This window comes from Oryctolagus cuniculus, chromosome 5, assembly GCF_964237555.1.
Source record: "Oryctolagus cuniculus chromosome 5, mOryCun1.1, whole genome shotgun sequence".
NCBI classification, from domain to species: Eukaryota; Metazoa; Chordata; class Mammalia; order Lagomorpha; family Leporidae; genus Oryctolagus; species Oryctolagus cuniculus.
In genome coordinates, this window is record NC_091436.1 from 21,821,955 (window position 1) to 21,849,889 (window position 27,935).

Here is a 27,935-nt window from a genome sequence, read left to right on the forward strand (position 1 = left end):
CCTATTCATTTATCTATCACCTATCTAGCTATCATATATTTAATCTCCATAATCATATCAGTAGAGATACAGCTAGTCCCCTGTGCACATCTCCTTGGTGCTCACCTTCCCAGTGTCAACATCTGTAACTTTGGTGTCTAGGACTCTTTGCCTAAGGCTTCTCTCTGGAGACCCAAGCCTGCACATGTGACACTCTAGGGGTTATTAGGAATTCATACTCACTCTCCTTTCTAGCAGACCTCAACCATGACTGACATGAAAGGGTGGATACGACAGTGCTTTGGCACAGTGGGTTAAAGCCCTGGACTGAAGCACCGGTACCCCATATGAGCGCCGGTTCTAGTCCCAGCTGCTCCTCTTCTGATCCAGCTCTCTGCTATGGCCTGGGAAAGCAGTAGAAGATGGCCCAAGTCCTTGGGCCCCTGCATCCACATTGGAGACCTAGAAGAAGCTCCCGGCTCCTGGCTTCAGATCAGCGCAGCTCTGGCTGTTGCGGCCATCTGGGGAGTGAACCAGTGGATGGTAGACCTCTCTCTCTCTGTTTCTACCTCTCTCTGTAACTCTGTCTTTCAGATAAGCACAAGTAAATCTTAAAAAAAAAAAACAAAGGGTGGATAAATGCTCAATTCTCTACCCCATGGAGAATGGGAACAATTACTAGCTATGTTATCTCTCACTCACAGAGTTCTCAGTAGAACTCGGCTGTTTCCTAGAGTGTTGACCTCTGTGGGAATGAACTCTTCATTGGCTGCATATTGGTCATTGCCTCCCCATCCCCTTTCTTACCAAAATTTTCAGGAATCATTTCTTCAGCACAGCACTTGCACTCACAGCCTCTTCTCAGAGTCTGTTTCTGGAGAAACCCAACTTAAGAAAAATTTACATTCGTATCCATTTCCTACAGTTCTTATAAAAATGGCCTAAAGACTTTTAGCTGGCCCTGAACTATGCAGGAGCTGATAATGAGGCAAAACTGCTAACAAAGTTGACATAATGTTAAGGAGAAATAGTAGGATGTTTAAAGGGAATGAACGTGTATTTATGGTATTATATCTAGTTCCAGATGTAAGCTTTTGTAAAAAAAGATATTCCAAAATTGGCTTATGATCATGGCCTGACTAGGGATTTAGGAACATAATAACAAAGATAACACTTAAAGGAAGTGAAGCTATTTGGCATGGAAAATGAACCACAAAAGAATGATATAATCACTATATTGAAGTTGCTGAAGGGAAGTCATGCACACTGCAGACTAAATTTGTTCAATCTTTTTGCAGAGAAGATTCTCAGGGAAAAGTTAGAGAAAGGCAAATTTGTTCAGGAAAATGAAGAATTTTTTTTTTTCTGTTAACAGCTTTTGCTTATCAAATGCAAGGATCTAGTCCCTGGAAATACTTAAGCAGATACAAAAATCACCTAAATCCATCTTATCACTTTAAAGGACCCTCGGTCATGTAGGTAATCCTCTGTGGTTCTTGCCAGCGGCTCATTTTGGTCACCAGTATTTTGGCTTTGCAACTTTGCCAGACTACCCTCATGTTGCTTACCTTGCTAGTCCTTGCTTTTTCCTATCTTGGCTCCTACAATCAGTAACTTTATTCTGGGTCTGTTCCTGACCTATGTTCCCTAGAGAGCTATATGGATTGGTAATGCAGATTCAGATTTGCCCTGTCGCTCCCCTTCTTCGTGGAGGAACGACACTAAGCCCTGCCTAGGCTTCATATCCGAGTCACGGCACCATTATGTCGCTCCCCCTCTTCGTGGAGGAACGACACAGGACCCTGCACTGTTCTTTCTGTCTGCTCGGCCCTCCCCGGGTTTGCTGCTGGTTCTTCCCGGGTTGGCTACTATCCCTTCCACCTCTGTGGAAGGGCAGTTCCCCCTGGCCACATTCCCCACTTCCGCAGGGGAGCGGCACACCGCCGGCCGGCTCTCTCGGGGGCTGCACAGGTGTTCCCCTTAGATGTTCCCCTTAGATGTTCCTGGTGCATGCCGTCTCTCTCCTCCTTTATAGTCCTCCTCTGCCAATCCCAACTCGGCTGCCCACACGCCGAGTACGCTGCTCTCCTCCAATCAGGAGCAAGTCCTACAGTTTATTGGTTGAACTGGAGGCAGCTGTGCAGAAGCTGTTTTCTTCTCTCCCAGCGCCATATTGTGGGAGAGCAGATGCATAGAATAAGTCTTAATTCCAGTAACTCAGTCTAGTCCGGATTGCTCCCCACAGATCCCCCTTTCTTTTTATTTTTGGCATTGATACGCGCCTGTCTTCGGTGCCCCATGGCACACACTCTGCTCTGCTTGCTAGAGTTGCCACAGGTTCTTACAAGTCCTATCAATCAGGCAAACCGAATCCGGGTCCTCTCTTCGCCATGTTGTGAGGAGGTTTTTAGGCGCTGATGCGTGCCTGTGTTCAGTGCCCTGCAGCGCATGCTCTGCTCAGCCTGCAGGGGCTCACAAGCCCTAACAATCAGGCAAACCGAACCCAAGCCTTCTCATTGCCATATTGTGGGGGAGACTTATTAGTGTTGGTTCGTGCCTATCTTCGGTGACCTGCAGCTCATACTCTGGTCGAGCTGCTTGCTGGTGCTTATCGCCCTAATCAGGCAGACAGAATCCAAGCTCTCTCATTACTGTGTTGTGGGGAGGCCTTATTGATGTTAATTCGTGCCTGTCTTCGGTGACCTACGGCGCATAAGCTGCTAGCCGCCCGCAGGTGCTCATCGCCTCACTTAATCAGGCAGACCGAATCCAAGCTCTCACATTGCAGTGTTGTGGGGAGGCCTTTCTATTTCTCTACTTCTCTATCTCCGGGCGTTCCTATTTCTCCCATTTTACTTCTATCTTCCAGCATTCCTATTTCTCTCATTTTACTTCTAAACTTCTGTTTCTCTTATCCCCGCAGCTTCCCGCTCTCATTTTACTTCTAAACTTCTGTTTCTCTTATCCCCGCGGCTTCCCGGCTCCCGCCCCACGGGCAGCTTCACAGCTCCGCGCGGCTTCCCGGCGCCTCGCCCCGCCGGCGGGCTCCCGGCTCTGCGCGGCTCGGCTTCGCGCGCACACTCCGCGGTCTCTCACTAGCCCTTTCGCGTCTGAACCACGGCCTCGCGCCAGCCCCGCGTTCCCTATCTATTCACGCCCCGTGCTCTCTCTGCACGCGGCGGCTTCCACGAGTCACACAGCGTAGCTTGCGTCTCCACCACTAGCATTCAATCCAAGTTCCCCCGGCTAGCCTGGCGAATTCAACCCAGCTTACGTCTCCGCCCCACGGTTTGGCTTCCCGTCCTTTGCTCCCCGGGCTAATCAGACGGATCCCAATCTGGCTTACGTTTCAGCTTCTGGTTTCAACTTTTCGCCCCCTATTCCCGGGCTAACTTGAGAATCCCAAAGTGGCTTTCGTTTCCGCCTCGGCCTGCCCCCCGCGGCTTCAATTTCCCTAACATTTTTCTCTACCCGGTATGTTTCCCCAAGCTTTCCTCCAACAATACTCCTCCCTCATTTCTCCTGGCCTCTCCCCACAGTCCGCATCCGAGTCTGTTTGTTCTAGCTTTCACTTTCGCTTTCGACCTTAGAGATTTCTCCCAGCTTCCCCCCGTAGTCCGTATCCGAGTCTATGCTTAGGCTTTCAATAGCTTCTTCTGGCACCTTTTTCGTCCGGCTTTCCCCTAGGCTGTTTGCTAGTCTCTCTCTCCGGTATTTTCCACTTCTTCCTGTTTCTTCCCTCCTAAGTTTTCTATCCGTCCTAGGTTTCCTATCCGTCCTGGGTTTCCTATCCGAGTCACGGCACCATTATGTCGCTCCCCCTCTTCGTGGAGGAATGACACTAAACCCTGCCTAGGCTTCATATCCGAGTCACGGCACCATTATGTCGCTCCCCCTCTTCGTGGAGGAACGACACTAAACCCTGACTAGGCTTCATATCCGAGTCACGGCACCATTATGTCGCTCCCCTTCTTCGTGGAGGAACGACACTAAGCCCTGCCTAGGCTTCATATCCGAGTCACAGCACCATTATGTCGCTCCCCCTCTTTGTGGAGGAACGACACAGGACCCTGCGCTGTTCTTTCTGTCTGCTCGGCCCTCCCCGGGTTTGCTGCTGGTTCTTCCCGGGTTGGCTACTATCCCTTCCACCTCCGTGGAAGGGCAGTTCCCCCTGGCCACATTCCCCACTTCCGCAGGGGAGCGGCACACCGCCGGCCGGCTCTCTCGGGGGCTGCACAGGTGTTCCCCTTAGATGTTCCCCTTAGATGTTCCTGGTGCATGCCGTCTCTCTCCTCCTTTATAGTCCTCCTCTGCCAATCCCAACTCGGCTGCCCACACGCCGAGTACGCTGCTCTCCTCCAATCAGGAGCAAGTCCTACAGTTTATTGGTTGAACTGGAGGCAGCTGTGCAGAAGCTGTTTTCTTCTCTCCCAGCGCCATATTGTGGGAGAGCAGATGCATAGAATAAGTCTTAATTCCAGTAACTCAGTCTAGTCCGGATTGCTCCCCACATTGCCCCTTCACTATTCAGCGTTCTTTGCTTTCTCCATTGGCACAGCAACTACAAGCAATAAGTGCTATATCTAGTCTACCCTAGTCTCCCATGACTTCTTGCCTTCTAGGAAGATAGACAAGAAATAGGAGAATGGAGTCCCATGCAGGGTGAGAGCTTACTTTAAATTACTTCTAAATTCACTTCCAGCTCCAATATTCTACCATTATTTTCCCTTTCAGTTTTTGTTTTCCTTATGCTTATGCTTCTTTTCTCTTGTTTTGTGAACTTAGGTCTTCCTTCCCCAAACTCCTCCCAAGAAAATCAAGCCAGTTTCCAGTTAATGGTGTTAATGATAACCAGCTCCCTAACTATGTTCTTTTCCTATGGGTTCCCCCAACCAGAGTAACTGTTTTTTTTTTTTTTATTGTTGTTGTTCTTTTCACTTTGTCTTCAGAAAAGTATTTCCATTCGGAGGGACCCTCAGGCCTCTGCTTTTCAGGTGATTTATGTTGTTCTCATTTGGACACCGCAGTTATGCAGTTGATGTCTTTCTTGCAGTTTTCCTACAGGAGATGCTGTCTCTTAGATCTCCATCCTTGCCAGATTCTGGTTGGGTTCAGTGAACATTGAATATCGCGCCTTCTTCTGCAGGAAAGGAGGCCTGCTGCCCAGTGGGACAACTATTTCTGATGCCAAGGAGAGAGCTTGTTTTTCATTATGAAAGCATGTGTTGTTCCAGCTGGCAGAGTCAGGATCAGTAGGTGGAAACACTTGTCTGGACCCACACAAGGATCCAGGAATATATCTTCAGTCAGCTGAACTAGGAAAACTATGGTGTTATAACTTTCGTTTACTGTTACTACTTTCTCACCACACTTATACTGAAGATCTGCTTTCCCAAGAGAGCTCACAAATTAGGAAGAGAAATTGATCCTAATTAAAAAGGAGCTGACTCCTGCATACTGCTTTGGGTGCTGGAGAAGAACATGAATTCAGAGGCAGTGCACTGGCTAAGGATTGGGACCTATTTCCTGTTGGACCAGCTCCTCACTGAGAAATCTGGGACAAATCATGTTAGTTTCCTGAAGTACCAATGTAGCAGCAGTCCTGGAAAGAATGCTAGGGATCCAGCACAGTGTCCAGCATGGAGCAGGTTCATAAAAATGTCGCTCCCCTTCTCTCTCATTCCTTCCCAGGTGGGGACAGTGCCCATACAGAATCTACACTATCAGGACCCCAAAGCTACCCTTCCAAATATCTTCCTTAAGGTGAAACTTCTGGGCCCTTCCCAAGTGCAGGTTCTTGTGACCTGCCATGATGTTTGGCTGTATCTTCAAATTACACATCGTAAACATTTCCCCTTGCATTTTCTACCACTTTTCTTCATTCATCTTTTTCTCATTATTTCTCATCTATAATCCTATGATTTTTCCCCCTGAGGCATCCAGCTCCCATTCTGTGATCTCTTATTCTGTTTTCGAGACACACTGAAGAGCCCTTGGTTGCTGCTAATTCCTTCAGCATCAACCCTCTTGTATGGGAATTATTCCTTCTATATCCAAACATTATAATTTCATGGGGGTGGCCCTCATGCCCCCATGTTCTCTGTTTGAGTGATCCCTGGAAAATGCCATACTTTGCAGGAAACTCATAGTTGAAATTGTGAACAGAGACACTCTTCAGGGGCTGGTGAAGTCTCATCAAAATGTAGGGGAACAAAACTTGGGGTAAGCATGACACGACAATGTGGGAAACCAGGTTCCCCTGTGGTAAGCCAAGTACAGAGAGGCATTGTAGAACAAGAACAAAACACAAGTTGGACTCTGAAATGCCTCTGTCTTCAGAGCCCTGTAGGAGAACTAGGAGTTTGTTAAGCTGCACAGACTCTATCAAAAAATGAATGACAATGTCTGCCCTGGGAATTAGAAATTTCAATTGTCAATCTCACTAAAAATTAGTGTGGTTGAAATACCACTTTTCTCATAATCAAATTTTACTCTGTAACCTACCTGATATACAGACCTTTTGTGATATTCTCCAACTTTTACCAAAAATACATGTTCCAAGCAGAGTCAAATCATTGGAATAATTTCTAACATGGGTCTATTTCTATTATGATAACTTTTACAGAGATGTAACATACACAGTCATTAAATACAAAAAATTTATTATACAGCATTATCAAGATTATTTGACAAAAGCAGTAATAAGCCAAAGGAAAACACTTTTACAAGAAGCTAACAACTTTTATAAGCACATACATTAAGGTGACAAGTTTCTGCCATTTGAAGATAGGGTTTGAATGTATATAGCTCCAATTTTGAACAATTACAATAGAAGATCTAATATTCTATTTATTCAGGAAAACTTGTAATCATAATAGTAGTAGGTATTCAGAGTAATATGTGATAGGTGTTGAATTTATTCACCAAAAGTCTCAGAACAAAACCTCAGAGCACACTTCCATGTGACGTAATTTGAAAAGCAGTTTTCCTTAGCTACTCTAACTTTAAAAAAAATCTGAATGCACAAGTCCTTCAACATTAAGGATATATGTTAGTGGTTATTTCATTATGATGAAAAATGGTTCACTAATAATAGACAATATGCTATCCCTTGCTGATTTTCCAATTAGTAAGAATTCATCTATTAGATACTGGAACTGTCAATTTTCCTTATTCTGCTTCATTATAATGAAAACATGGAACTGAAATCTATATTTCAGTCATAGGTTTTTCATTAAAGGTGTTTTAAAAATAATTTTTAAAGGAAGGCATTTAATCTCGATATGGAACTGACTATACTTGGCAGTAGAATATGGTAGCACATAAGAAACACAAGCCTCCAACAGAGGAGTTGATGTTAAATTCTGAACAAATGATAGAAGAGTGGATATTTGAAGATTCGAAGATGATTTTTCACTGAGAAATCAGCAGTTTCCACATAAAGGATGCATATTAAAATAAGATGGAACATAAAGCATAAACAAAGATATTTAAGGGGTAGATTCATTTCACAAATAATATTAGAAATCAAAACAGCAATAAATTTCTTTTTATTGGGGTAAAGGTGGAACTATTGGATTACAAGAACATGAATATTATGCAATAGCAAATAACAAAATATGAAGAAAATTTATGAGAGTATAAATGCAGGAATAAAACTACATGAAAATATAAATTAAAGAACAAAAATGTGACCAATAAATACATATTTGAGAAATTACGACCACACTTAGATGTTTTTGTTTACTACAAGTACATAAAGCTCAAGTAACTGTGCAAAATCCTTAAAAAAACTAAAATAACCTGGAATAATCTGAATACTATCTTTTCAACCTATGCTTTAATAATTATGTCTGCAAGTTTATAAAATGTACCTTTTATTGTCACCCTCAATTGTATGAACTTTCAATATAACAAATTTTCAAACCACTTCATTAATAATATATTTCCACATCAGAAAATAGCAGAAAAATAAGGTCCCTCCCAGGAGAGAAATTGCCACCTGAATTGCATATGAAAAGCACTGGACTGCAATACTCAAGCCTTCAAAGAGTTTCTGTAGATAATGGTGACAATGATATAGAAAACTTTATTGGAACATAAAAAATATCTATACTATATCCAAAAGACAATATTGTAGCTGCAGCTAGGCTGACATTACATTGCACAAATTTTATAATCACATGTATACAGTAAGGACACAAGGTCACATTCACTCTCTAGGTATATGGACTTCAGTGACAATAGGAAAGGATTATTTGTCATTTAACCCAGTAATAGTTATGAGTAGACCATTAGGCTCAAGGATGGATTTGTTTCTGTAGTACATAGGAGAAACAATGGCACCACATTGTACATATGCTGAATCTTAGAAGTTCAACTGGTAAGTATTATTTGCTACAGTAAATGGAAGGTAACACTTTTGCCACATGATTTGTCCTGTTTAATTGAATAGTAATGGAGAGCCTGCTTGGCACAAATGCAAATTAAGCCACCAAAAGTCTTTTGCTACTCTTAAAGCAATCTCTTATTCTGACCTTTTCCCAAAATCACCAAGAAGCCAGTATGGAATACGGGAAGCTGGTTGTATGGATTTTATTCAAAGTCCCATGCTTAGTATTGTCTTGCTTCTTTCTTTTATCCCATAGGAATCCCGATGAAGCACTTATGGGTGATGATTAAGCTCTTATTCCTGTTTTCCTAAATAGAGGGACACTGCAAGCTGCAGAGTGCCCATGCACCTTTCTTCAGTGCCATAGCAAGGCTGGCACTGGCTAGGGAGCAAGGGTGGAGAGAGGCTCCCAGGAGAGCCTGAAGACTTGGGTCCTCTGAAGACTTGGAGTCTGCAGGAGATGGGCTTATGAGTCAGGAGCTGCTGTCCCATTATCCCTGGCTGGTCCCATCATGGGAGCCCTCCTCTCCTTTCTTCACCTGCTCTGTCTGGCTCCACCATGCTCACTGCGAATGTCACGAGACAAGCTAATGATTGAACTGGCACTTCCACATGCGCTGTTCCTTCACAAGCTTGGCCAAGTATGTGTAGGCTAAGTATCTACACACACTTGTGCTAAAGAGGAAATTTTTTGTTGATTTTATTTCTATTTTATTTATTTATTTATTTATTTTTGCAAGAAAAGTTACATACCATATGGAATTGTGCTTTGTCAGAATCCCTTTCTTTCCAGAGAAGGCTTTTGAATAATTCAAGAATCAGAATCCTGGCCTGGATCACTGTTTGCTTGGTGTCTTTCCCTCTCTCCTTCCCTAAGGCAGCAGCAGCAGCAACAGAACTCTGTTCCCTTGCTGCGACTCAGCCCCTGCCCCCAAGCTTCTCCCAGCTCTTGGCGCATCTCTGGAGGGGTTGGCGCTCTCGGGCTTGTTTGGCTTTTGCACGTGGACACCACCTCCCTACAGGGTGGAAGAGCTTTGCTTGTAGTCCCTCAGGATGACAGAGGCATAGCTCACGTTGGGCGGGGTGCACAGCACCGACTCCGACACGGGGGAGCTGGGCACCGAGCTGCCGGAGGCCACCGAGTCTCGGAAAGGAGACGGGGGCGTCAGGGCTGGCGAATCCTCCGGAGTCACCTTGCTTGTCGCCGCCGCCGCCGCCGGCAGTTCCTCATCTTCCTCCTCCAGCTCGTCCTCCTCAGTGTTCCCCTCCCTCTCGTACACATACTCCTGGAGGAGCTTAAACCTCTCGCTGTCATCCTCATCCTCCGCTGGGGAGGACACGGGCTCCTCCTCGAAAGCGCTCAGCTGCAGCGGCAGCATCTGCAGGTGCTGCGGCGGCGGCGGGGGAGGGTACAGAGACCGCAGCCCTGGGCCTTGGCCCCCGGGGCCAGGCAGCACCGCGTGGAAATCCGGGAGCCCGGGACTGAAGTTGTTGATCACTCCCTGCAGCTGATCCATCAGAGACTTCTGCTGCTGCAACAGCGGCTGCTGTGGCTGCGGTGGCGGTGCCGGCTGCTGGAGTGGAGGGGCCAAGGCCTTGGGGATGGCAGGGTCCGCCAGGAAGAGAGGGGTCTCATCGGTGGTCACGGGGGGCGGCAGAGGTGCGGTGGTCGCGGCAGGAGGCACGCGTCGGTGCACCACCATGGAAGGGCTGCTGGGAGGACTGAAGCGAACTGGCTGGGCGTCCTCCTCCTCCGAAACATTGTAGAGGGTCTTGGTGCTGGTATCTGAAAAAGTCAGGCTCTTACCGGAGCCTTGGTAACTTTTAGTGAGGGGCTTGATGACGGCCGTTTGGTTGCAGGCCGTCTCGTTGGTCTTCACGTGCACGGAGAGGCGGTGCCACATGTGCTGTCCCTTGGGCACCTGTCTTCCACCTGGTTCAGACCATGACACAGACTTGCCATTAGAACTATGAATAAAATAGAGATGCGATTATTCACAGGTGGGTCCCGCACGCAGGATAAAATACATAGACATCATATACAAAGCTAGAACAGTGAAATTGAACTGCCCCTCTCTTGCAGGCCTTGCCTCCCCTACTCAGGCCCCCTTATTATACATCAAATATCCAGCTACGGTTGCCTCTGACTTTGTAGCCAAGGAAGCAGACATTGACCCTGAGAAAGTCTGTTGCAGAGAAAAACCAATCTGTTGTAGAAACAGCTGTTTTCATTCAGATCTGATCATATCTGGGAGCTCTCCTCCCTCTCTCTCTCTCTCTCACACACACACACCCATGTACTGTCCAAGGTACTGATACAACTGTTGCCCTTCAATGCAAGTCTTTGAAATATTCCCAAACTGATGGAGGAAAACAAAATGTTTTTAACAGTCTTGGTTACACAAGGACAAGAGAACATAATGAGTCTAGCCCCTGGGACTGATGAAGTCCCACATAGAAGACTATTCTCATTGTCTTCTCGGTTGTCCATGGTGATGGGCAAGTATTTCCTGTTCCCACTATGACATGATCACACACATGACACCTGTGCAGAAGAGAAAGAAGCAGATAGCAGAAAACCCAGATCCATGATTGATGTCAGAGTTTCAAAACCTTTGATTTTGCTCAACTGAGTTAAAAACTTTATTCCTGACACATATAGTGAAACACAATTCACATAAAGGGTCAGATATACAATAGCTAGCTTGGGAATTTCACACTGGAAATGTTTATAACCACTTTTGTATTAAAAGAGATACATACTGTAAGTGCCCACATCCTCATTTAGTTTTTGGGTACAATTTCATGTAATTGAGACAAAGAAAAATTAAGATTCAGACAAAACAGCCATTCTGAGACGAGGACTCTGGCTTAGATATTCCCTCATTGAGTCTAGATGAGGAGAAACTTCAGGTACGAGCTGGCCTTTCACCTTTATTTACTTGTCTTCTCCTTCATGCCCTTATAAAACCAACCATATAGAACTGATCAAGAGGAAACAAAGGAAATAAATGAGTTGTGTGTTGTGTGCACACAGCACAATCTTGTTCTGTATATCGTAATAACACTGGCATTACATTTGGACTCCACTTGTTTTCCATGTGACTTTTAATAGGTGGTAGTGTTTCACCAAAGCATTATATTAATAACAACTGTGTTCATACTTATATCAGGAAATAATTTTTTTTCTTCTAAGATTGTGGGAGTTTGCGTTCTCTCTATAACCATTAAAGCAAACTAAAAAGTAGAATAATAAAATGTATTAAAGGAATAGAAAGAATTTTTTTTCCTTAGGCAGAGGTGAGAAATAGACTATTCAGTATCATAGAATTTCATTTGGGAAAATGAAAGAAATGATCAGTAGTTGACCTAATTTATACTTAAAAATTTCAAAAATACATGAATGAATTGTTTAACAATTATAGGTGACTGTAACTTTTATGATGAGGGTAATGTTTTGACACTGGATATTTTATAATCCTGAAAATTTAAGTGAGCCCGATCAATAGAGCTAAATATAAAAAGTCTGGTATTGACTATAGAACATTCTGAATATAAAGACTCTAAAATAGACATCACAGCTAAAATTTTGACTTAATTATTTGGAAAAGACATAGTTCTACCATAATTGCTGCAATATTTTTAATTGTCTTACAAAAGTCTCATTTTAATGTGTTGTATCAATATCAATATTACTCACTTTAATATATTTTCTGAGAATATATAAGTGGTTGTAAATGCTGAATATTTTACTCATTGACTCCCTTCTGCACTGGAAAAACTAAAGCTCAAGTTAACTGAGTTAACTAGGCAGCCAAAGGCACAGGCAAAATCCATAGCTCCTCTTCAGAGCATCAAATTCTAGGTAAGCCCCTGCCTCTGTCATCTTTCTCAATTGCTTCCATCTGTGACTCTGCACACATTGTTTCTCTCTTTAGGCATTCAGTATGCCTCTTCTAGAAAACAAGGAACTGCCTACTTGCCTTTTATCATCCTTAAATATGCCTTACCGTACTATCCAACCCAATGTTTCTCCTCACTTTCAGTTACAATAGCAAAACTTACTTTCCTTCCCCAAATGGCCACCTCTCAAAAAAAATTATGAAACCAAAATACTATCTGATGTCTTTACTTACGTGTGTGTGTGTGAAACAACAGACCCTTGAGAGTTAATTTACACCCAATTCAACCAGCAGGGATGCCCCAATAAAACATTGCTCTGTTTTCACTTACACTAAAAAAATATATCCCTGTATTCCTGGGAAATCCTACAGTTGTTCCACTTGGTTCACCCACTCACTCAATCACATGGGCTGTTTTCCTTCCTGTGGAGGCCTATTTTTAAATCACATATTTCCATATGTTAACAGTATTATTAATCATGTGGCAGATAGATATAATCACAATTTAGTTCTGTTTTAATCAAATCCAATTTTTATTCCTGTAATGAGAGATTTTCACAATGGCTGTCAAAAGTAGCAGGTTTCTCTCCCCTCAGAGTCTTGCTCTAGATTTGCTGTAAAGTATGGTTTAATTAGGAAACAGACCCAAGGCCCCAGGGTGTTTATCAGATTATGAAAATAAGAATAATCTTTTTTTCCTCAAGGGCAAAATAAAATTGCTTCCTAAAAAACAGAAATACTAGATGAAAGGAGGCATTTCATTGAAATTGCAGCACAGAGACACAGTGTAAACCTCACTGCTTCAGCATTAGTCATTTCTCACCTATGGTCCACAGACAACCTGAACAGTCCATTAATCTCTATTTGGATTAGTACTAGTTTATATATATTTAAATTTATATTAAATTTAAATTAAATTTATATAAGTTTATATATATTTTAATTTGAAAGGTAGAAAGATAGAGAGAGAGAGAGAGAGAGAGAGAATCTCACATCCACAGTTTCATTCTTCAGATGCCTACAACAGCTGGCCAGAAGTCAGGAACTCAATCCAGGTCTACTCTGTAGATGGCAAGGACCCAACTTCTTGAACTTGGATTTTTATTCCCAGGAAGCCATCATTAGAAGCAGAGCAGGGACTCAAACTTAGGTACTCTGACGTGGGATGTGAGTGTTCCATGCAGTTTCTTAACCCTTGTGTCAAATGCCTGTCCCAAGCATTGTTTTTAGAAAAGTATCTACTTTACCTTTGTCAACAATTCAATGCTATTTTTAACACATGTGGATTCTGTTATGATATAGTGTGATGTCAGAAACAAGTGTAGATTGCAAATCTATTCTCATCATATTAAGAAGAAATAAACAAAATATGGGGCATCCAAAAGAATAAGTGTATGTAAAAATGAAATATAATTATGAAATGAGACTTTATTTAATCCTAGAAAACTTTAATAGCTTCTGCATCAGCTATCAGCTTCTTTCTTATGTTGTTTAATTTTACTTGCTTTCTTAATCTTAGGATAAGTAATCTGATTAAACAACATCACATAATAATGAAGCACCCTATCCTCTTTTGCTAACATCAAAAGATAGATTCAGGCCTAAAAGCTCATACTTGAAGATCAAATGCAGCAGAAATATCTTCAGTGATTAGATATACTTACTAGTTTAATATTATTGTAGGAAATTGCTGTGAGGCTTTAAGGAACCAGGGATAACTATGATGTTATATAGTTATGATGTGCAGAGCCTGGCAGGCCTGGGGCTGTACTTCCAGCTACATCAGGTTCAGGCACTTCCTTTGTCTCATTAGAAAACTATCACAGTACCCGTCCTCCTCACCCCTGCTCCCAAACAAAAAACACAATATTTACAGCACTTCAGAGAATAGTAGGGAGTGGGTGGTGTAAACAGATTAGTGCATCTTTGGCATTTGGAGTGATTCTGTCTGTTTTATTTGTTTCAGTAAGTACTAGTTACATCTGCAGAATACATCGTTCTCTGCTCCAAAGAGGTCTAAAACAGGATAGCAGTAGGTGGGTGTTTGAGATCAGGAGGCAAGCATCCTGCACGAGCTCCCTGGAGAGTAAGCTTACTCAACACCTGTCTCCCTTATGTCCAACTCAAGTCGCTGCCACTATGCTGAATCGCTTCACAGCAGACAAGGCCAGTATCCAGAGAGCCCACAGAGAAAGCAAGACATTCCCATTGGAAGGAAGACTCACTCTTTGAACCCAAGGAAGTTAGCATTTGTTTTCTCTGAGAGTGAAAATGGAAATAAGAAATGACACTAAGTCCCAGCATGGGAGAATGGCTCACCAAGAAAACACCAAAGCTACAGGCTTGGGGGTGGGAGTTGGGGGGGGGGGTAGACCTGCTGTGTACCTGTAGCTGGGACACAAAACCTTTCATGAAGGGGTGACCCTAACCCATATGGACTCTCCAAAATGAATGCTGGAAATGCAGCTGTCTAAATATTTTATTCTCCCTTCCATGGGCTTCAGCTACCTTCTGATGCCAGAATGCAGTTTTGAGAAGTGGTTCTTGTAGTATCTCAGGCATAAGAATTATTTGAAATAAGTTGAGATGAATTCTGTTCCCAGCCAACCCCAACATGGTCTTTAATATAAAGAACTCCCAGTGAATTTGGCTCCTCTTTATGAAAACTTTCTAGAAAAACTTGTTTATTTACCATATATTCTAAAGCCTCGAGCCTACTTGAAGGTTATTAAAATTTCTCACCTTTTTTAGCTCACCACTAGTTGTAAGGTAGAGAATCTGAATTATTTTGATGACAAATGCTTTCTAATTACAGAAGACCTTGGGAGCTTTTGTTGATATTAAATCTTAAATAGCATTGTGAATTGTATTCTTTTCGCTTTTGATTCTAACCTCATTGTAAGCCAGTAACTGAACTACTGGCTTGCTGAAATTTATAATACAAGGTCTAGATATATAGTCCTTCTGTTAGAATCTTTATATCAATTACATCCTACATCTTCAAGTTATATAATAGAAGATAATAGACAACATACAGTAAATCATTTTGTCATTATTAAGTCATGTGCTTTCTTCAGTGACTCAATAAAAAAATATAGCTATATATAAGAATACCTCATCACAGTCAGTGAAGTATGGAAGTTCCCACAACTTCGGGTATTGTCTCTCATGTCCTGAGAAAATTGTCCAGTATATTGCAGACTGAAGAGTCATTTTATGGTGGTTAGTATTCTTTTTCTCAAGCGAATTTTAGATGGTCTTCAGTCTAGCCTGATCATGATTAGAGGCTGATGAAACTCTAATACATTGTTTTGGTGCCAGAGTATAGCTTTAGCAGAGGTATAGCAGATGTAATTATATTCTTTCACAAAGTGTAGATGAGCCTAAATTACGTCTCCTTTGAAGGAGCTGCAGGTCAAACATGATTGTTTTGTCTATGTTCCATGCTACCAGACCTGCAATTTTAACTGTGAGTCATTATATGCACTTCAGCTGTATGTGGAGTCTTTACAGTTTGCCCTGGAAATATAGGGCGGTTGCTTTGCTCTACTATGATTATTCCCCAGGGCAGAATAGATCTAGCTAGACCATAATGATTCAGTAGGCAGCTATATTTACAACACAGGTCCTTGTGCCTAGCTTGTTTACAAAACCAGTGAGAACTAAAAGTCACAAAAATAGTATACCTTTAAAAAAATTTGTTTCAGGAACAACCAAGACTAAAAATTCCAGTTTTAGTTTTAGTGTACAGTTTTAAAGTTATATATCTCTTCCCTATCCTGTGTGATCTTGAGGGGCAAGCTTGAATAGAGCCCAGCTGAAAATTTGTAACAATTTGTTAGCATTGCTTATTGTTATGTTATTTTTTGTCTTATAAGGATGTATCATATGGAGCCTTAACTTGCATTTAGGCACTCACCTTTAAGTCAGGAAATGTCAGTTGACTCTCCTCTCTCTCTGGCCCTGCTGTCATGACAGGACAAGCACATCTACCCATTTCCATCAATCCCTTTTGACAAGCAGCCGACAGCTGTGAGAATTAGGATCTCCTTGCTGTGTCCTTGGTCAGACTCACCGCATAGTACAAGAAACACTCAATACCTTTGGACTTGGGACCATTACAGAGAATGCATCCAATTACACTATAGCGGCTCTGAACTGGATCTGCAGAGGACTCCCAACTACCACCTGGAACACTCTGGCATGACCACAGTCTTTGTTCCTGTGACAATCGGTATGATTTGGTGGAGAACACGTTCTTTCTATTTGGGCCTCTTTAGAGGGAACAGCAGAAAAGCAGTCCTTACACCTCCCTCCTGACCCCCCGGGCACGTCAGTGAGTGAAGAAAGAGATGCTATGGCTCCACTCACCAGCCTGGATGGCCAGCATAAATAGCAAACATTTGAACAAATTAGGCTCTTCTCAATTGAAGAGCTATTCAGATCACAGAGCCCTCATCAGTGGACTCCCTCCTGCTGCAGGAATGTGTACCTTTGACTCTCCCAGGAGTTTGAAGGGCTGTAAAGAAACAGCTGAAAATGACCACAGACTCCGTGCACAATGAATTGAACATGGTCTATGTTCTTTTGTTAACTTAAAGTGACACTGTCAAGATCTAATGGTCAAAACTTGTACCGAACATGCACGGTTTTTTTTTATCAGATAGGGAAATCTGATAAAAATCACTCAGATTGTTGGGAAAATGATCACTTTTCCTTTTTTTAGAGCTCTTATTTTTTTTTTGTGGGGACTCACAAAACTTTTGTTTTGTGCTCCCTGGGGCATGGGAGACTCCTAGCACAGGCTCACGTTGGTGTCCATACTCACAAGCTTACATTATAGAACTCCCCACAAATTTAAGCTACAGTTTTTACTTTAATGCAGAAAAGATCATATCAAACATTTGCGCAACAGCAAAAAGGCAAAAAAGAAAAGAAAAAGAAGCTCTTCTTGCCATGGAGAAGCTGACAAATTCCTTAAGTGGGGGGTAAATTCACTTTGCTGGTGAGTGGGAGTCACAAACAAAAGTGAATCTCCAGAACTGGAAAAAGTGTTGCATCAAAACATAAAAAAAGCAAACAGACTAAACTCACAGCTTGACAGTGTCCTTTTAAGAACGGTGGACAATCAAATTAAGGCAGTCGTGCAAACCATGGCACGTCAATGAGTTCCTCATTCTTGATGGCATGCACCACATCTGTTTCCGTGTTAAAAAGTGGAAAAACCCAGGAGAGAGAAAGCAAGGGCAAACCACTATATTTTCCATGCAGCTTCTCTTACACATTCACTGCAGTGTGGGGGTTTTCAAAGCTGCACATGTGCCGACGGACATTGGCTGGTGGGCGAGAATTCTGGCTGCCTCTTCCTGAAGATGGAAAAGAAAAAGACACCAGTGAGCAAGCGGTTACGCAAGTGTACAGTTAATGGCAGCACCTGGTCATGGGGCATGGCCAGGCCTGGCTCCTGAGCCTTCCTCCATGTCGTTTCCACCTCCAGGTCTTGTGTGGTCCATACACTGCCCGACTGTTTCTTGTTGCCAGGCTCATTGCTATAAGCCATATGAGTGGAGTGCATTTTTTTTCACCTGTGGAACTGTATCTCTCCAAGTGACAGATGCTCTTCCTGCTGTGTGTGTGTGTGTCTTTCCCAGCATGGCTCCTTTCCTCATCTGTTGATACACATTTTATTCCTAGTGGCAATGGACTGCACTTAACATTGAGATCTGGTGAATCTTCCAATGTATCACTCCTCTTAAAGGAAGTTCAAGGATTTATATCTGGAACCATCGGTTTGCATTGCCCTGCTCATTTTCCTCCATATGATAACACCATAAAAACATGGCTGTCACTTCAGATAATGTCACATCTATATCTTGGTATTCACAAGATCAAATGTAGCTAAGGGTGATGAAAGGGTAGCAAGGGACTGTCTGTGGTTGAGACTTGGAGGTGTCAGCCACAGAGAATGACATCTCATTCTCTGATTGGATGCTTCCTGATACAGCATATAGGTTGATCTATCCATTATCTTTGCAATTTTGTAAGTGGAAAAACACAGGCTAGACATGGTAAGGCTGATGGGAAAGCCATAGGTAGTAGGCTTTTTAATGATTTGTGGGAATAAGGAACATAGTAGCACTCTAGAAGATGTTGGATAAAACCATATTACTATCATACCATAACATTGAGAAATATTTCTGGAACAAGATGCTAAGGGTGAACCATCAATATGCTGCTGGCATTATGGATGAACTGAGTTGGTGGAAAATCTCCCACATTAGAGAGCTTTGCAGTGACACGGTTCCATGTCAAGCTGCCCGCAAATCCACAAATTACCTGAGTCAGAATTTAGATACCCATCCTGAGGATCCAGTGATGACTACCCAGTGTCTGACAGAAGATGAATATACTATCTTCTAGCGAGTCAAAGATCTTTCCCTTTCTCCTACTTCTTTTTGCTATCAAAGCAGACAACGAAAGAGGAGACTCAGAAGAAAGAGGGGCTATCGTAAGAATGGACTGTGTTCTGGCTCAAGCCAAATTGCCTAGGCTGATGCTTGAAAATTATGGGGAGAACAGATGTGAATTTGAAATTTTTAGACAAAAATATACTGAAATAGCCTTTCACTACCTGAAAGCAAGGGATCTGATCTGAATTCCTAGGATGGGGAAGGGTTTCCCATAGCCCAGCTGGATGTAAAAGAAAAAGATGAAAATTGATCAACATGTGTTTTGTCATCAAGTTTGGGCCATTCAATAAGCTACTGAAAGCTGCATAATCCACTTAGAACAAATTAAAATCCTCATCTAGAAAAAAGAACTTGAGATACCTCATCATAACTTCATTACTAATACAATAATCCATTTATTTAAGAAAATTAGTCAAAGAGACAATGTTTTCTATCAAACTTGTCAAAGTATTAACCTCCTGGCATTCAATGTGCCCACTTGACATCACAAAGATCATTAAAACAATGAAAACATTTGCAATAAGATAATAAGGAATAAAAGTATGTTTCACTATATAAAAGAAATTAGTAGGAAAGAGCATTTAATCCATAAAATAATAGTAAAGGAAACTGATTTCTCATAAAAGCCAACAGAAATTGAACTCAAAACCCTTAGGTCTGCCTTGCAACTTTTGTAAAGAATTCTATTTTGGGGTAATCTCTATATGTGACCTGGTGAAATAGTGCTGGGGTACAGGGGGCCTGACAGGGCTGGCTTTGATACTAGCTCCAAATAATCCCAAAGCCACCTTAATGAGCAATTTTCGTTTAGATATTTGAAAAAATAGAGCATTTTCTTCACGGTGCAATTTTTTTAAGTTTTTGAATTTCATTTTGTACTTTTGCAAAATATAACTGGCTTCTGTGTATAGACCTTGATTTTATTAAACTAGTGGTTTATTAAAGGTTATAGTCCAAAACTTGGAAAATCTGATGCCTGAGTGGCCATTTTATCCACTGCATAAAAACTGAGAGGAGAAGATTTACTTCAATGTATTTTTAGCAATTGTAAAACCACAGATTCAACCAAGCACAGATTCAGCATGCCAGAGCAAAAGCTTGGAGGGAAAATGTAGCATATGGGGCCTTGTCAAATATAAGTCCCAAATCTGCATTTGAATTTTTTGGCAGAAATTGGATTTAAAGGAACCCCTGGAATGTAGTTTGATTCCTCTTTACTAAAAGTCCAAGGAAATGTCTCTCTCCTTCTCCCTCTCCATCTCCCTCCTCCCCATTCCCTCCCTTCCTTCCTTCCTTCCTTCCTTCCTTCCTTCCTTCCTTCCTTCCTCCCTTCTTTTCTTCTCCCATCCCTCCCTCCCTTCCTTTCTCATTCTTATAAAGTCACTGCTTGTCATGTATTGATGAGTGGTATATATACATTTACATTGCTCAAATAATCTCTCTCTGTGTAATAATCTATCTTTCTTAAGGTGTATTGAGCTTCATGTGACTTTGTTGATGTATTATTTTGTTTATATTATGTCACTCATACATAATTTTCAAGGTCAGGATTTATTCTTCAAATGAACTTGAGGCATTGTTACTGATGAGTTTTATTCAGTGTGGTATTACCACTGAGATCACTGGACAAGGAGCCTGGGACCTTGGCACTCCTAATTTTATTATCACTTTTTCAGACTCAGGTTTTCTATCCACAAAGAGATTGCTAAACAGTTTGTGTGAAAATACTTCTAAATAACAAAAATGTTATTTCAGCTTGAGCTGTTAGTATTCATACTTTTCCTCCGAAGAAGAGAGAAACCAAGTCACAGTTAAAGGCCAAGATATTGCAAATCTTGGCCTGAATTTAGATCAGTCTAATTCATGGTATCTTAAATTTTATTCACTGTACTTGACTCATGGACTCCAGCCACTTTCTTACTCGAGAGTTTTCATAACTTCTTTTTCTTTATTTTTTATTTTTTTTAAAAATTTTTTTTTGACAGGCAAAGTTAGACAGAGAGAGAGAGACAGAAAGAAAGGTCTTCCTTTTCCGTTGGTTCACCCCACAATGGCCGCTGCAGCCAGCGTGCTGCGGCCGGTGTGCTTGCGCCGATCCGAAGCCAGGAGCCAGGTGCTTCTCCTGGTCTCCCATGCGGGTGCAGGGCCCAAGCACTTGGGCCATCCTCCACTGCCTTCCTGGGCCACAGTAGAGAGCTGGGACTGGAAGGGGAGCAACTGGGACAGAACTGGTGCCCCAACCGGGACTAGAACCCCGAGTGCCGGCACCGCAGGCGGAGGATTAGCCAAGTGAGCCATGACACTGGCCGTAACTTCTAATAGCAAATAAACTAACTTTCATTTTCTCTCTCTTTCAAAAATTATTGTATTGGTTGGGGAGCAACATCAGGGGCTTGAATGCATGCATCAGAAGCAGCTACAGGCTACTTTCACTTCAAGTTAGTTGACTGTGTTAAAGTTGCACATGTGTGGTAGGTGTGAAGTTTGAATCTACTTTAACAGAGATAAAATGGTCTCCACAAATCCAGATGACCAGTATGAAAGATTCATAAAGCTCATCTTGGGGCGATAGTGTGGCAGCTTTCCAAAGTAATCATAAAAAATGACAGCAAGACCATGTTAGCAAAGTGTGGTCTGGTGTTTGTTGCTATTATAGACAGATAATCTGAATCTTTGATTGCTTTCCAAAGATAAGTGCATGTTTTGCATTTTCTGAATTCTAATATGCATTTGTTGGCATTTGCTCAACAAAGCGCAAAGTGGACTCTGTATAGATCCTCTGTAAGTGACAATTTCTTTCAATCTTTTTTTATATTAAGAAGCTCATTTAATGCCATTAAAAAGGTACAAAGACACACACGGACAGAGAGCGAGAGAGAGAGTGACAGAAAGAGAGAGAGAGAGAGAGAGAGATCTTTCATTCACTGGTTCACTCTCCTGTGCCCACAACAGCCAGGCTTTGGATGTGCTGAAGCTAAGAGCCCAGAAATCAATCCTGGTCTCCAACATGGGGGAGAGGGACCCAGTTATCTGAGCCACCATCTACTGCCGCACTTGCTCCACTCTAAAATTTTTAATTATTAAGATTTGTAAGCTCATTAGAAACAATTGAGGATAATCTAATTAAAATCAGTTTAATTGCTACAAAACATTTCTTAAATATTTACATTTTGCTTTTTTTGAAAACATTAAGGATATTTTGGAAGCCTTTGTATGTTATTCTTTATACTAATCCTCTCTTTTTAAAAAGAAAATTCAGTGTGTATCATCAATGGTCATCTTTTAATAATTTGCAACATGAACATCATAACATGAATAAATATATATGATAATTTTAGCATATTATCAATTCTTGTATTTATGGTGTTCACTACATTTCCATTAATCAATTTCCCATTTTGCTTTTATGTTTTCATTTTCTCTTTTATGTTGGTTCACTATTATGTAGTTCATTTGTTTAAACAAAATTGAGTAAGTGCCACACTCTTGAAAACAAATTTCCCCTCTGATCGCTACTTTGGTAAAGTATGTTATTTTAAGCAATGCTGCAATAAACATTCTTAGGCATGTCTCCTATAACAGTTACCATTTTATTTTTTTTTAATTTTTTAAGGATTTATTTATTTACTTGAGAGTAGAGTTACAGAAAGAGAAATGGAGAGACAGAGAGAGAGAGAGAGAGATCTTCCATCTGCTGGTTCACTCCCCAAACAGCTGTAACATCTGGAGCTGGGCCAATCCATAGCCAGGTGCCAGGAGCTTCTTCCAGGACTCTCACATGGGTGCAGTGGCCCGAGGACTTGGCCCATACTCCACCGCCTTCCCAGACCATCAGCAGGGGACTGGATCAGAAGAAGAGGAGCCAGGACACAAACCGGCACCCATCTGGGATGCCGGCTCTGCAAGTGGAGGCTCAGTCTACTAGGCCACAGCACATTTATCTTGTTATGTGGTGTGTAACTAGGCATGCAATTGGTGAGTTGTTGCACATACCTAATTTATCTTCCTTACGGATGAACAAATTGCTCTGCAACATGCTTGCATTATTTATCTATTGTTAATGTTTGTTTTGTAAACATGCTTATAATATTATCATTGGTGTGTGAGGATCTATATTATTCTTTTCAACTTTCATTTTTTGTTTGTTTGTTTGTTTGGTTTGGTTTGGTTTGGATTGCCAGGCAGAGTTAGACAGTGAGAGAGAGAGATGGAGAGAAAGGTCTTCCTCCAGCTGGTTTACCCCCCAAATGGCCGCTACAGCTGGCGCGCTGTGCTGATCAAAGCCAGGAGCCAGGTGCTTCCTCCTGGTCTCCCATGGGATGCAGGACCCAAGCACTTAGGCCATCTTCCACTGCCTTCCCGGGCCACAGCAGAGAGCTGGGACTGGAAGAGGAGCAACCGGGACAGAATCCGGCGCTCCGACCAGGACCAGAACCCGGGATGCCGGCGCCACAGGTGGAGGATAAGCCTAGTGAGCCATGGCACCGGCCTTAACTTTGGTTTTTAAACACTTTTAAAATCAACTTTTATTGTAAAAATTTTCAAAGATACTGGGTGTTGTCATCTCAATGCATGTATTATAAAACTCCCTATAAGTCTTTCATACAATGGTTTAGCAGTCATTAATGACCATAATGTCGGTCAACTATTTTAGTATAATACCATAAAATGATGATATAATTCTTCCATCTATTCTGTATTTGCAACTAGACTTTTCTTTTTCGTAAAGAACTTTCCCTATGATGGGTGTGTGTTTGGCGTAGTGATTAAGCATCATTTGGCACACATGTATCCCATATTGTAGTGCCAGGGTTTGAATCCTCATTGCACTTCTGATTCTAGATTCCTGCTAATGCCTACACTGGAAGGCAGAAGATGATGTGTCAAGCACACGAATCTCTAGCACTAATGTTGTAGAACTGAACTGAGTTTCCAGCTCCCAACTTCAGCCTGGCCCAGACCCAGCTGTTGTGAGCATTTGGGGAGGTAACCAGGAAATGGAAGATATTTCTCTTTTGGTATCTGTTTTTCTCTCTGCTTTTCAGATAAAATGAAAAGCATAAAAGTTAAAAATTAAAGAATCTTTTCTCATAGCTCTTTGGTTTCTCTGAAAGTTCAAGCAAAAAAAAAATATATATATACATACAAACCAAATGTATGACTGTTTTCCCCCTTTTTTTTTTAATTCAATGTTAAGAATACTGTTAGTTTGCTCATATTCTCCAAGAGTGATCATTGTGTCATCTTTGGTTCTGTATTTATTGATTGAATCTTTCCTTTGGATCTCTTTTACATAGCCTTATCTCTTGGCATTCTGGATTAGATGAGGTATTGTGCACCATATATATGTACTAAGATTATTTAATTGCTCCAAGTGGTTTTATCACCACAAGAGGTGCCTTATCATTTTCTCTGCTAGGAAGAGGGTAGAGTCAGTTCAGTATAATCCAATTTATGTTTAAGTTTGGTGAAAATTATGCAATTTTGATAGCGATCAGTCTATCCCAGTGCATATCCCTTCAAGACTTTCAACAGAGAGCCTGGCTGTGCATTAGTGGCTTCATCTGGTGAGTTTTTATCTTCTCCCTTTGCTTTTCAAAGATTTACCAACTAGACTCTTGACTCCCCACCCTACACAACTTCAAAATTTGGCAAATGTCTTAATGGAGAACCTTGACCACATGTTTGTGCATCTTGGAGTCTCCAATGCGGTCACTCCAGTCTCATGTGGAAACTGAAAATGTTTTGCAGTTCTCACTTAAAGCAGATGTGTCTTCTTAGCATAGAAGAGCTCCATGAAAATCTAGCCCGCATGTCAGAGAATTGCAGCTTATCTTTTAACATTTCTGACCCACTCAAATGCAGATATCAATAGATATTTTACGGGAGGAGCTGATTCTGTGTTAAAGCCTCTCTGTTCTCTGGTTTTATCACCCTGTCCTATGTGGACTTCTCTTCTGCTGTCTCTGTTCTTTGTGTCTTTTCTGCCTTAACCAAGTCTGGAGACTCCACCTCCATCCAGGGCCCAGAACTGGCAAATCATTCCGTGGATAAGCAGGTGCCAATCATCTATTCACTTCTCATGTCTGAAATTGTATTCTCATTATCCTTATTCCGGCAGCTATTTAATTTTTGCCAATTCATGGTTGTAACTTGATAATTTAGTGTGTTTTCTATTTATGGTCCTTTGATCATGTTTAGGTTCCCTCAGTATAAAACACTTTTAGTCTTCATAGAACCTTGTGTATATTTCCTTTACAATAGTAACATGTTTATTAAGTTCCTGTACATTGACCATACAGCAATGTACATGCTATCTATTTTTTATGTACATGAATTCTTATTTTATGTTATTGATGTTAATGCTATCTCCCATTAGATAGGCAATCATCTCCAGGGAGAAATTTATATTAGATTTACCATTAAGTACCACCTTATCAACCTTTTTCATGCCCACATTTGTGCAAATAATTAAAGAAGCTATGTAATTTCTTATGCAAGCCAATTTTTTAAGATTGAAGGAAAAAAGGCATTAACTGGGATTACTGTCTTAGATAAGCCAATATATACAATGATTACTCTATCAATCATAAAGTTTATAGGAGTGACTGAATAAATCAACACAAAATAGAAAAATATTTGTAATGTAAAAATAAGTGATAACTAGTCCTGAGATTCTCTATTAACACTGGTGATTGCAATAGTACTTTTTTATTATTAATGTCTAAATTAATTTTAATATTCAATGTTGAATATTCTGAAATTGCCAAACACATTCAAATTTTAAAAAGCTAATGATTTGCATGTATGTGTGTATACATTAAAAAAGGATATATTTATATATAGAAAAACGTTAATGGTTGGGGCTGGTGCTGTGACTTAGTAGGCTAAGCCTCAGCCTGTGGTGCCAGTATACCATAGGGATGCCAGTTTGACTCCTGGTTGCTTCTCTTCCAATCCAGCTTTCTATTATGGCCTGTGAAAGTAGTGGAAGATGGCCCAAGTGCTTGGACCCTTGTACCCACAAGGGGGATCCAGAAGAATTTCCTGGCTCCTGGTTTCGGATTGGCCCAGCTCCAACCACTGCGGTAATTTGGGGAGTGAACCAGCAGGTGGAAGACCTTTCTCTGTCTTTCCCTCTCTCTGTCTGTAACTCTACCTCTTAAATAAATAAAAATGGTAGTTTTCATTTGTGTACTGATATAATTGTAGATAATTTCCTTTAACATACTAATGCTTTCCTGTATCTTCCAATGACCCATAATGAATATTTACTACTTTTAAAACATAAAACTAAGTGATAACTATTATTAGAAAAAATCTATAATAACCTATAATTCAAGAGTTACCCTAATAGGAAATATATTATACAGCAGTTGTAATCATATTTTCTTTTGCTTAAAAAGGTAGAAATTTGGGGCTGGTATTGTGGTATAGTGGGTAAAGCTGCTGCCTGCTATGCTGGCAACACATATGGGCACTGCCTTGAGTCCTGGCTGCTCAACTTCTAGTCCAGCTCCTTGCTAATGCACTTGGAAGAGCAGTAGAGGATGGCCCACGTGCTTGGGCCCTGCACCCATGTGGGAAAGCAAAAGAAGCTCTTGGCTCCTAGCTTAGGCCTGGCACAGCCCTTGCTGTTGAAGCCATTTGAGCAGTGATCCAAAGGATGGAAGATCTCTCTAACTCTCTTTCAAATATAAAATAATTTAAAATAAAATAAATCATAAAGAAAGGGTAGAAAATCTAATATATATGTATATATATATGTATATAAAACTTGTGAGCAACTACTGAGGACATGTCAAATTTAAATGATAGAACTTTGCAATTAATAGAGTTATTGTTATCTTAATCAGTACAAAAATCTTTGGAACTTCAGAATTGTGTAGAAAAGTATAGTTAGCCTTTATATTGCAAATACATTGTTTAATAGCATGAACATTTTAAATGTATGTTCTCATAGAGTGCTGTCTTTATAAATGGGAAAGTAAAAGCTCAAATTAGAGCAAAATCTAGGCTCCCATTTCACAAAAGAGAAAAATATCCCATTGTGTTTCCAGATAGACTTTAGGCGACAAAACACCAAAGTGAGACCTTTCATTATTTTACTCTGAATTATCACAGAAAGAGACAGAAGATGAAAACAACTCACCAAAAGCTAAAATTTTCACTTCAGAGTGTTTTGAAAACAAAAAAAGAGAAATCATTACTTAAGCAGAAATCTTAAAAATGAAGATATAATGGAACCAAAAAAAGGACTTAGATCACATAACTTTGTGAGGAACCTGAAATTCTTGGTTATAGCACTAACTTTATTATTAAATACATATTTTCACTAAGATTCATTTTATGACATTGTTTCTCTTTAACCAGAAACATTAATATCCTAGAGTCACCACGCACCTGAAAAATAATTTAATAAGAAATTATCACACAATTTGTCTCACAGTGTTGGAAGTATAGTTATCATTGCCCTAAAAGAAATCATAGTTACATTATAGCCTATTGATAAAGGTGAAGAAGATAAATTAAAATGTTATAAAAAGACTTCTGTTTCCACTTAAGATAAAATACCATGAGGCAAACAAACTCCTCCATTGATAACAATGAGAAAAACCAAATAAAATATTTTAAAAAATAGAAACTTGAAGACATTGAGACATTCAAGGCAACCAGAATCCAAGGAACCAGTAAGCCAGAAGGAAGAGAACTACAAGTGGGTAAACAATCTTCAATCTACTTTTCCCATTGGACATATGATGATTCTTAATACAGAACAACAGACTGAGAATCCAGCAGATCTTAATAAAGAGGCAAAGAAGCAAGAAAAACTTTAGACATGGAAAATTTGAGTTCAAGTCTTCCAGGTTAGCCAGGATGTGAGAAGCCAAGATTCTGAAGAAAGGGAGGGAAAAACTATGAGACCAACACTTGCTGGTTTCCCTGTTAGAAAGATTTGCAAACTTAGGCTGTACAAAGAAAGGAGACAAAACATAGCAGAAAGCTGCTGAAAATCAGAATGAAGTTTTTGGAGGTTTCACAGTCCCAGTCAATCACAATTGGATTACATTCATTCTTAGGATGAGGGGGCCCAAGCAAGCCATCAGAACATGGATTGCTATATTGTTAAGACAGGATACAACAGGGGGTGCAGAACAATTCTTATAAAACTAAAATTTACACTTAATGTTA

The 27,935-nt window shown here is 41.0% G+C and overlaps 1 protein-coding gene across 2 annotated transcripts in view; it reads right to left on the reverse strand.

Moving 5' to 3' along the window:
• Positions 1–303: 303 nt before the first annotated feature.
• The window catches only part of GRM1 (glutamate metabotropic receptor 1), a 447,639-nt gene continuing 420,007 nt past the window's right edge, over positions 304–27,935 (reverse strand). The window contains exons 8-9 of one of the 2 annotated variants that reach the window (XM_051855288.2): positions 17,555–17,639; positions 10,201–10,339 (exon numbers count right to left, since the gene is read on the reverse strand). In XM_051855288.2, coding sequence (XP_051711248.1) covers positions 17,579–17,639 — 61 coding nt within the window. In that variant the 3' untranslated portion in view covers positions 10,201–10,339; positions 17,555–17,578. Of the gene's footprint in view, positions 10,340–17,554; positions 17,640–27,935 lie in introns of both variants that reach the window. The other variant, XM_002714863.5, reaches the window with a different exon arrangement.